The following is a 10,818-nucleotide window of genomic DNA, read 5'->3' as shown; positions in this document are numbered from 1 at the left end:
TGGTTGCCGAGAAAGTGGAAGGAAAATAAAGGATGACCTGGACGAGGAATCGTTTTTGCTTGAAATGTCGTTGCTCGTGATTGGAAACTTGCGAAAGTAAAAAGCTTTAGCTTGGTTCTTGCGTGTTTTGCATTTTCCTACATTTTCATTGCAACCAAACAGAAAACAAAGGATTGAAGTTTGTTCCTTTCTGTGTGAGCTTTGTTAGATCTATGAGTTTCTTGCTTTCAATGTGGCATTCATGTGCTTTGATCTTGCATTTAATCTTGGAAATGTCATATTTTTAAGATGAAATAAGAGTCTCTTATTTTGTTCTTAATCTGTATAATTTGTGACAAAATTGGAATGTGATATCATTCTTCGCTGTATAACTGCCATCCGATTGCGATTCTTCAAACAAAATTGTTCTTAATACCGTAGTCTTTCAGCCGAATTTTAGATCCTGGCAAATTTTCGCAATGGTTTTGTCGGTAATGTGTGAAAGTGAAGCTCGAGAGTTATAATGCAATCTGATTGATGTCTAAATACTGGCTTTGTAGAACCTGCTGAAGATATGGGAAGTACCTCAAAAGTGCAAGACAATGTTGTGCAGCGCCAAACCAGGCGAAGAACAAGACATGTAGAGAAGGCGAAAGTGAGAACTGTTGTTGGTTTGCAGCAGAATGATGTGCATTATAAAGCAAGAAAAGATGCAGGTGATGATGCTGTGGGCCAAGAAAAGTCTTCGGGAAGTCGAAATGGGAAGGGGAATGATGCAGCTAAAGTTGATGAGCTGGTCAGGCACATGTCAAACTTGCCCGGTTATCTTCAACGCCCTGCGAGAGGATAAAAAACCAAGAGAAGGTTTTGAATGTTGGGGTTTTGGATTGGGGTCGACTAGAGAAATGGAAGCACAAGCAGAAGCCTTTTCCTGAAAAAGTTAGCGGCGGGTCATCCTTGGAAAGGGCTATTGGATCATCTACATCATCTGTTGTAGTTCGCAATGGGACAAATGCTGAGCAACCCTCTTCGCGTTCTAGTGTCAAGTCGTCTCAAAAGAACGGCCTTTTGCAGGGTGTCAAACCATCTGTCCGTAAAGATATGCGCTTCCAGGACTCCAAAACTGCTTCAAAGAATGCCATTCATGGGCAGAAAAAGATATCCTTTCCCAGGTCTCTTGGAAGAAATCACTCAGATATGATGCTTGATAAGGGGAAGGCAAAATATTTAGATAAGAAGTTCCCTTCAGAAATGGGGAATGCAGCAGCAAACTTGAAAAAGTATGGAGTGTCATTTGGTCCAAAGGACAAGGTGGGCACGGGGGATGGTCGAGCTATGGAAACAGAATCAGATATCAAGAAGAAAAATAATGATCAAAGAATCACTACGGAAAAGGAGCTCCATCGCCTAGATTCAGAAGTTATGATGCCTCGCTGAGTTCAAAGGGAAAGACAATTGCTTGTAATGATAAAACTGAGAATAGGTGGAAGAATTGCACATATCAGACATCAGCACAGCTCATCAACACTGCCCTGCTGCGGAGAATACCGTTGTTCTCTCTCCATCAAAGGAACTGCCCCAAAATGACTTTCCGGAGGTCCTCCAGCTTTCACAACCAAGAGCATCAGGGGATGAGTGTATGACAGAACCTGATAAGATCAGCTTCTCGGGAGACTTTTCTACCAAGGAGATGGACTTTGCAGAACTCTGTTCTGAAGTTCCACACTCATGCCCCTTGCCTTCTGTAGTTGACACTAATACAGGATCAAACATGGTGCCAAATAGCTCAATCAACGGTAAGAGTGCAGTGCTTAACTTTGTCCCAGCTCACATGCGCCGATGCTCAAACAAAACACAAGACCTCCTATATGAAGATAAATTTGTACAGAAGAACAGTTCAGAGAAAATGCTAACTCGTTCAAGTTTTGAAACTTCAAAAACATTGGATCAAGAAGATGTTGAGCTAGCAACTAGAAAAGGCAGAAGCCCAACTCCCAATCGCCGGTTTAACTTCAGCTTAGAACGGCTTGGTAGAAGTTTAAGTTTTAAGGAAAGTTCAGATATTCCGCAGTTAAGTTCCACATATCTGACAGTCAAATCAGGTCCTGTGAGATCCGGAACTTCTGATTGTTCAGATACTCCAAACAGAGAGAAAGCAAGTACTCATAACCGAGCTAGGTCAAGCCCGTTAAGAAGGTTACTAGACCCAATTTTAAAGCACAAGGAGGCAAATCTACACCATTCTGCTGAAGCTGTTAGACCCCCGAAATCACTTTTTAATTCCTTCGTCCCCAAGCCAATTAATATCAGCGAGTCATTACAGAATCTGAAGGCTGAGGCATCATGGGTTAAAGCATCTTTGCAAATAACAATCAAGAATGGACTTCCTTTGTTTAAGTTTTGGGTTGACAACATCAACTGTTTTGCGGCAACCATGAAGAATTTATCATCTGGGAAGGATGACTTCTGCCAATATTTTACATTTTACTCTATTAATGAAGCCAAGAGAAAAAATGGTGGCTGGATGAGTCAAGGAAGTAAAGGCAAAAGTTGTCGCTATGCCTACAACGCTGTTGCTCAAATGAAAGTTTCTAGCTCCGACTTATCTGATGTTAACGGGCAGGACTTAAGCAAGTGTGGGGTAAGAGAGGCTGTTATGTTAGGTGTTGATCTAACACAAGCAGATCTAGAATCACCAAGCGTCGTATCACATGTGGAGCTTGCTGCTGCCGTTGTCAAGTTACCTAGGAAAGACTTGAGCCATTCTGAACAGCAGCGTGACGAGGAAGTTATGGTATTGAAGGGCTGCGCCAAAGATTCATCCGAGGATATCTGCTCTTTCAGCTGGGAAGATAGTACTATAGTCATACTTCCAGGTGGAGTCCATAGCTCACCGAACAAAGGAGCACCTTCACCATTACTTGAACGTTGGAAGTCTGGTGGGTTATGTGATTGTGGAGGCTGGGATGTTGATTGTAAGCTGCGTGTTCTCTCCAACCAGAACAAATGCTGTCAGATTCCGAAAACATGCTCCGCATGTTACCCTTTTCCGGATACTTTTGAACTATTTGCTGAGGTATGATTTTTGGTTTCTGCAAATCACTGTCTATATTACACATTTGATGGTGGTGTTTTAGCCAATTTACATGTTGAATTTGTATTTTTCATTTCAGAAGGGAGCTCAGGAGAACAGGCCAATTTTCAGTTTGGCACCAGGGAAGGATGGAAACTACTCGGTTGAATTCAACACGTCACTTTCTTTGTTACAAGCGTTCTTCAGCTGTGTTGTCGTAATCAGCAGTTGCAAACCATTAGATCTTTCAGAAGTTAATAACGTGACAGAAGCGAAAGATTTCCAGGAACCAAATTTGAATCAAAGTAATGGAATCCAGGTGACAGGGCCGGCAAAGTATGCTCCAAATCCACCCATGTCCCCTGTTGAGAGGGTCTAGCTTTGTCCGAGGAAATCCTTTTTGCTGTTCGAGTCCAACAATCGATGGTTTCAAACACGTCAGGAAACATCTCGTAGCCAACAAACCATTTGTCGTGTGAATCCATGGATGCTCAAATTTTTAGGAAGACTTGCATGTTGTTACAGAAAACATGTATGAGCACGGCTGTTGCTCTTTTTGTGCTGGTTTTACTGCATTACCATGTGTAAAGGGAAAAACTCAAAAACCGTTCTTCGAAATGATGGTGTAAATATGCCTATGCTAGGGCATTTCAGATATGATAGTACAAATTCTCCACGCTAACCAGTTCTGTTTAGATGACGTCATCGGACTTCAAGCCGTTCCTCGTCTCATCCTTACACATCCTTGTTTATTATTAGTTTTTAGATTGAATAAATCAAAGGAGAGCGGAAATAAACAGGAGCGTGTAAAAGGAGAGAATGGGTGTCCGGAAATCATTTCCGGCTCAGAAATTTGGAAAGTAAAGGTTCTCAAAACCAGAAAAATATAGTTAACCGAAATTCGAAAATGCGATATAAGCAGGGAAGTCGTACATTATAAATGTATTCTAGTTTGTAAAATTCACAAGTCAAGAACTGAAGCATGGTGAATACAGATAAACCATTTACCATCAATTTTCTCAAACACATTTGTTGCAAACTGTCCCCCCCAACTGCTGCCCTTTGTCTTAACCAATTCCACACAAGAAACATACCCGACATCCCCTCTAACGTAAACATTAACGTCTTTCAGCTCGATCTCTAGTGGAAATTCGTAGTTTGCCCACACGTAGTCCCAGCTAGTCATAACATCTTCGTAACCGTAGATTCCACGTGCACCCGGGTGCACGCAACAGACTTCTTTCCTTTGGGCCCAGAGGGCTTGCATGGCTGCTAAATCCCCAATCTTGAATGCCTCATAGAATTGTGCATTTGCTGCTCTAACAGAAGTTAGACTATCCTGCATCAGAAGTTTGAGGCTGTCACGAATCTGTGCTGCTTTGGCATAGTTCTCCTCTGCAATGGCAATGTCTAGATCACGCTCTAAAGTTTGTGCATCCAATATGATGCTTTCGCCGCTGCTTGAGCTTTCCCTTGAGTCCTCGCCCTTCACATTACATGGTTTTAGTGACCGCAATCGAGAGGCCTGAACAGAGGATACTGCACTGAAAAAGTAAGAATTAAAAGTATTCAAACTGACGCTACATTGCATTAAACGTCAATGTACTCCAATTTATGGGTCACGTCCTAAACAAAGGTGCTCAAGAAAAGCATATAGTTTATAGCTGCAGAGATAATAAACTTACTGGACTCTTCAGTTCGCAATTTGAGCTGATGATAACCAGGAAAGAACGGAACTTTGTACCCCTTTTCGAAAGTCCTTGCCACAACTAAATTGTTTTTCCTTGAAGAGAGTGAAGAAGGATGATGAAGCATCTCAAAAGTATAAAAGCAGGAACGCGGCAAGCGATTAAGCTCCCTAAGAGAAACATTGCCCTAACAACATAAAGATCGAAGTAAGTACAAACCACACAACCTTTAAAATCGGCATCGAAATAAGAATGCAAACAATAACAAAGGATTTTATTAACAAATTCAAACATAATCCACTCGTTTCTTTCCTAATCTTGAAAAACTCAATCGAAATATGAGATTCCCAACACTCAATCATGACATGGAAACTCGGAACCAAAGTGAGCTCGTATCAAATGTGAGTTAGGTCAGTTCATTAGAGCAATGCGCCCGCCACATTGCACCAGAGTTCGAATCCCCTCCCCATACATTAGAGCAGTTTACAATAAAATTGTACCTTTGAAAAAAAAAAAAATTATATGTATGCAAAAATAAGCGTTCTTGGTTTAATCACCATGCATCACCCACTTTGAAGCTAATTAGTAACCTAATTAAATGTTAGGAACCAATCTTTTTTCAAAACGGGGAACATACAGAGCAAAATACAAACTAAACGACATTGATATGTAAGCATAACTCACATTTACGCAGAAGCTAGATCCATGGAGCGCCATGAAGACAGATGAATTTCTGCAATCCAAGCACAACCCAGAATTATATGATTAGAAATATGAAAAGGGTAGGGATAAGGATTTAGGGTTAGGGCTTAGACCTAGGGTTTTGAGCTGTCGGAGGCTCCCGCTTTTAGGCTTTCCGCACGGAGAGAGTTTTCCGCAGGAACTGGAAAATTTAGAGTGGTGCGGAGGGCGTTTGAGGGAATAGCAAAATTGGCCCAATAAGAAGATAAAATGGGCCAAGCCAGGTTTGTTTGAGCCTGGGCCTTAGCTTTAGACCAACTCTGGACCTTCTAGAAAATAGGTCGTTTTCTTTCTGGAAACAAAGAGGAATTTTGAAAGAAACTTCCGAAGACAAATTACAAGTTAGCTTAATCGTGTAATGGCTCCAGAACATTCTAAGAATTTTAAATTTGTGGCTTAAAAATATTAATTTAACTAATTCTTAAGAAAAACTTCATTGACTTGTTAAAATTTTACGTGTCGTTATATTAAAAAATGTATTTAAACTTATAGAACATTTGGAAAAAATATTTAATCAAACATAACAAGAAAAAAAAAAACGTACCAGAAATCCAAATGTATCCATATTAGAGGTAATCAAACATACCTCTAATAAAATTGTAGAAAAAATATTTAATCAAATTCTTAAAAGAAATAGATGTTTAATTAACGAAATTGAAAAACAAAACGCTACTTAAATATTAAATATATCCATTTGCTTTGATTTTTTGTTATATTTTTCTAGGAAATTTCAATTGCTCAAACTTGCTTCATTGACAACCAATTTTCTTGTCATTTAAACTTGGAGGGGTGGACTAATCCCACATTCTCACATGGCATGTTTGATATGACTTATCAACCCCCAAGATTTCTATACAATCAAACTTTATATTATATGTGTGTCGTTTTGTGAAGAACGCCATCCGGACATTCAAAGTCTAGATAGAGATGTGGTCAAAATTGGAAAGCTCTTGAAGCTTTCATGGAACGAATGGCATCTAGTAAACCGGAGATTTTTGGCTTATTCTCAGAGATATGTTTCTGATTGTATGCTACAATCTCCGGTGGCAAATACTAGATGTCAGCCTAGCCTTATACAAAACGGGAAATGGTAAACACACATATTTTTTATCTTCTCATACATTTGTTTTAACTTCTGGTCGTCGAATTTGATAAATCAAACAAATCAACAGACTTGGTTTAACAAGAGTATGTGAAAAGCTAAAAAAGTGTGCTATTATTTCTTTATAAATTTCTAATTTTGCCCTTGACCTAGTCATGTAACGAGTCTTGCAAGTCATGTGATGAGTCTTAAGAATATAGAGAGGTGGGGATAGGGGTATGTAGGTGTCTCCCAAACTTATTATTTGGCAGACAGTGGGATTTTCATCTTTTGCAAGGTTGCGGGCAAAAGAGGGTACTCATAAGGAAAAAGTTTGAAATAATTTCACCCAAAATTGTGGAATTGCAGAGTACGTATTTGTTAAGGTAGTAAATTGACTATTCGTTGTGCACCACCAAGTGGTTTGTTAAGTTGTCCCCTTGCCTTGCCTAGCTTTGACACCAAGAAGCTGATGAAGCCTAACAAATGGAAGACTACATCATTGCCCATTCAACTACATCAATGAGCCAATAACAAGCCTCCCAAAACTCTAGAATTTTTAAAGTGATATGTAAATTATCGTTCGACGCTAGTTATCAAAGTACAGACTACATAGTAAAAAAAAAAAAAAAAAAACTGTAACTATGACTATGAATAACATTACCAAAAACCATCAGAATCGCATTGTTTACTGATACTTATACTTGTACCAATATTTTCGTAAACTCGAACTACCAACATGTGTAGGTGATATTCTCATCTCTATGTTGTAACAAAATTAGGGTTTTGGTAGATGGGTAGAGCTAATTATCTAATAGCTATATATGTTTTGAACCATTCTTTGCCATACAATAATTAATTGGCAATTAAATTTACAAAATTTTATCGAAAAACTTCCGGTACTGTTCACTTTAATGAAAAACCACATTTTTACACTTAAAAAAAAAATCAATCATGGTACTATTCACTTTACCCTTTATTTTGTCCTTATCGTTAAAATTCAAAGTTTTCAAACTATTTTATTAGTTTTCTTTTAAATCTAATTTAATAGCACTAATAATCTATACTATTATACTATTATTAAGAGAACCCTCATTGTCAACTTTTCACCACTCTTTTTCCTATTTTGCCCTCACTTTTGATACACAATACTTACGTAAGGAAGGCAAAATAGTAATTTTGTATCTTTTGCCCTTTTTTCTTATTTTGTCCTCACTTTTGATACATAATACTTACATAAGGAGGGTAAAATAGTAATTTTGTATCCTTTGATAAAATGGCAATCATATTCCTATTTTTTCTATTTTACCCTCACTTTTGATACACAATATTTACATAAGAAGGACAAAACAGTAATTATGTAATATTAAGATAAAATATGCACTTATTAAGAAAAATTGTCCCATCATTATTTTTTTATACTTTTTCTAAAATTTTAAAAATAATCACACTCCTTAATAAAAAAACAAAAAATAAAATAAAATTATTCACACACACAAAATACGTACTCATCGACTACAAGCAAATTAAGGAAGGGCACGTAGATACATATGGGAATTTGGGCCTCCTTGGCACGTGACACGTTGCAATCACGTGGAAGAAGCCGCCATGGCCGTTTCTTGTCTTCAACCTTAACCCCCAACGACGTTCGAGTCTTTGACCAATCATTCACTCATATTGATTAGGATCCCCCGCCTAATTTCAGTCCATTTTGTTCTGCCCTCCTCACGTTGCCATGGTCATATGACCAAACTACCCTTTCCTATTTACCGTTTTATTTTCTGTTGTATTATTGAGATAATCAGAGCAATAGTTCCCAAATGTCAACTTAATTGGAGCTTTGGTTGGTTATTGAATAAAAAATTCGTGAATATTGGGTCCTGAACTTGCCATAACTTCGTTAGAACTTCCATTCATTTTTTGTCCAATTAAACTCTTTATTTTGGATGGAAGTTAACTAAAGAACCATTACTATACATTATAACAAGTCAAGAGACCACTCTTTACAAATTTATAAGTCATGGATCAAACTTCAATTAAGCCGAATTTTAAGGACCAATTACTTCAATTTTCTAAATTAGATCTTAGACGTTGGATTCAAAGAATTTACAAAACACATGAAATAAATTTTTATAAATAATTTTAGCCGTTAGATTTAAATTTGGATAGTTCCATCTTTTTTTACCGTTAAATTTGATCATATTAAATCTTAACCGGTGGATTTAATGAATTTATAAATATAAAACTAAAAAAATACACATATATTGTGGGTCAGCCCACTAACACATGAAGTAATTATGGGCTAAATTTACCCAAAAAAGAGTTTTCCGTTAAAACTCATATTTGGCCCAAGAGTTGGAGCAAGTTGGGATAGGGTTAAAATCTAAAATTTGAGTTTACGACAAGGGTTGGAGTATGTCTTAGAAATGAAACCAATTACAGTGTACAACAACCACAATATCAAGTAATGCTAAGTAGACTAAATTTGCAAACTAAATAATGTGTTACTAATAAAAAAATAAGCACGTTGATCAATACTTAGTAATAATCCAATCATCAACTTTTATGTCATTTAGTTTACAAAATTTAGTCTCCCTAACATTACTCATAAATATTATATAAACGCATCAACCTACAGAAAAACAAATCCAATGTAAAACATTTGAAAATATTCTCATCAAGTGGCCTCTTGAGTAACACATTTGATTCATGTCCAATAAGTGGCCTTATTACACCCTATTTGATTATTCTAATACATGACTTCATCGCCCATCTATCCAAGGGTGTGCGGAAACAAATTGATATCAAACTCATTATTTATGATATGCGGCATTACGAGATTGATTAAAAATCTTATCCCAATTTAAACATAATATTATCTTTTTATTTATGCAACTGCCTGGATAATTTATTTACAAGATGAAAATGCACCTAAACAATTACTATTCATTAAGACAATAATTATCTATTATCCATTTAGCTAAGCTATCATTGGCTAAAGAGTGAAACTGCTTTTAAGTGCATCTATCACAATAACTGTATTTCTTCGTCTTTTTAATGAAATTAATCTTTTCGAACCAAGAAAAATATGGCGCAACAAAATAAAAAATCAATACAAAATACAAATAACAACAATCCCATAAATAACTGAGCAGCAAAAAGAAAGAAAAATGAAACTCCAAATCCGAAAGCTCACTGAAAATGGCAAAAGAAGTTGGAAGTTGGCTGGTGCCAAAATACACCTAGTTCGACAGACATGCTAATATGCTACACCAATATTATTTTTATTTATTTATGTGTTGGACCAAAAGTAAATTATATTCACGTTATGTGGACTTGAAAATTAAACTCCCACCACCAATCAACCCTTTACCTTTTTTTTTTTTTTTTTTTTTTTAAACAAATGATATTATCTACATTAAGGAAGAGGAGTAGGCTCTTCGCAATAGGCTAGCAATAATGTGATTCAAATTCGCCTAAGACCTCTCACTTACAAATGAAGAAGAATTCTACTAGACTGTAGTACTAAGTGGTCAATCAACCCCTTACTTTGTCGTGGCCTTTTACCTAGCTCGAAACGACATGCATCTTTTAAAGATAATATTTCTAGTTTTAAATCTTCATGTTTGAGTTTGGAATAGAATGCTTTGGGTTATCTTTTATTTTGGGCTAAAAATGTTTATTTCGTTGTTTTATAAAACGATATATACATATATATAAGGAATTGTAATTGGCACTTCAAAAATCTCATTCTACACTCCAAACTTTGTACATCTGGAAAGAAAAATACACTTGTGTGGAGTGTAGGATGAGATTTTTAGAATTCCAATAACACTTCCATATATATATATATATATATATTAAGAGTGAGAAAATAAATTGGTTTCAAACTTGTCATTTACAAGAGTCACCTTTTACTTATTAATTAAGAGGAATACAACTAGACTTTGTTTTGAATAAATCATTTTCTTTAGAAGCTTTATGCTGGATACAAAATGTGTAACCGTTCTAGGGCTCATTTAGAATGCTTTTAAAATGCTTGGAAGCGTTTTAGTGAAAATGTTTTTGAAACCTATCCTTAGTAAAATGCAAGTGAATCCTGGAAATCACTTGAAATGATAATCATATAACTGGTGCTTCTTTCGAAGCACTAAGCACTAAGCACTTCAAGTATTTTTGGAATTCAAAAGCATTTTCTCTAAAAGCGCTTTTCAGTCATTTTAAAACACTTCCTCTATGTGTTTAGCTTGCTTCCC

At 36.5% G+C, this 10,818-nt stretch overlaps 2 protein-coding genes across 2 annotated transcripts; one reads left to right on the top strand and one right to left on the bottom strand.

Annotated features, from left to right (window-relative positions):
• Positions 1-553: 553 nt before the first annotated feature.
• LOC103949416 lies at positions 554-3,707 on the top strand. The gene is made up of 4 exons (XM_048583435.1): positions 554-695; positions 773-1,413; positions 1,463-3,055; positions 3,153-3,707. Exons 1-4 carry the CDS (start codon positions 554-556, stop codon positions 3,429-3,431), a joined length of 2,655 nt encoding a protein of 884 aa, XP_048439392.1. The 3' UTR covers positions 3,432-3,707.
• Positions 3,708-3,967: 260 nt separating this feature from the next.
• LOC103949417 lies at positions 3,968-5,663 on the bottom strand. Its single transcript, XM_009360531.3, has 4 exons — positions 5,556-5,663; positions 5,425-5,473; positions 4,738-4,927; positions 3,968-4,591 (listed from the first exon to the last, which is right to left on the bottom strand). Exons 2-4 carry the CDS (start codon positions 5,455-5,457, stop codon positions 4,014-4,016), a joined length of 801 nt encoding a protein of 266 aa, XP_009358806.2. The 5' UTR covers positions 5,458-5,473; positions 5,556-5,663; the 3' UTR covers positions 3,968-4,013.
• Positions 5,664-10,818: the final 5,155 nt, after the last annotated feature.

The sequence above is a fragment of a genome, unplaced genomic scaffold (assembly GCF_019419815.1).
Source record: "Pyrus x bretschneideri cultivar Hongxiangsu unplaced genomic scaffold, Pyrus_bretschneideri_v1 Contig2, whole genome shotgun sequence".
In the NCBI taxonomy this organism is placed as follows: domain Eukaryota; kingdom Viridiplantae; phylum Streptophyta; class Magnoliopsida; order Rosales; family Rosaceae; genus Pyrus; species Pyrus x bretschneideri.
The sequence above is the reverse complement of the archived record's forward strand: the minus strand, read 5'-3'. Positions and strand labels throughout refer to the sequence as shown.

Bases quoted from the DNA above. Each gene is read 5' to 3' on its own strand.
- LOC103949417 (XM_009360531.3), bottom strand. From the start codon at position 5,457: ATGGCGCTCCATGGATCTAGCTTCTGCGTAAAT. The intron at 4,928-5,424 runs GTGAGTTATGCT...TTATGTTGTTAG, and splicing joins GATCTAGCTTCTGCGTAAAT to GGCAATGTTTCTCTTAGGGA. The intron at 4,592-4,737 runs GTAAGTTTATTA...TTTTCAGTGCAG, and splicing joins ATTGCGAACTGAAGAGTCCA to TATCCTCTGTTCAGGCCTCT.
- LOC103949416 (XM_048583435.1), top strand. From the start codon at position 554: ATGGGAAGTACCTCAAAAGTGCAAGACAATGTTGTGCAGCGCCAAACC. The intron at 696-772 runs GTGATGATGCTG...AAAGTTGATGAG, and splicing joins TAAAGCAAGAAAAGATGCAG to CTGGTCAGGCACATGTCAAA. The intron at 1,414-1,462 runs TGAGTTCAAAGG...AACTGAGAATAG, and splicing joins CAGAAGTTATGATGCCTCGC to GTGGAAGAATTGCACATATC.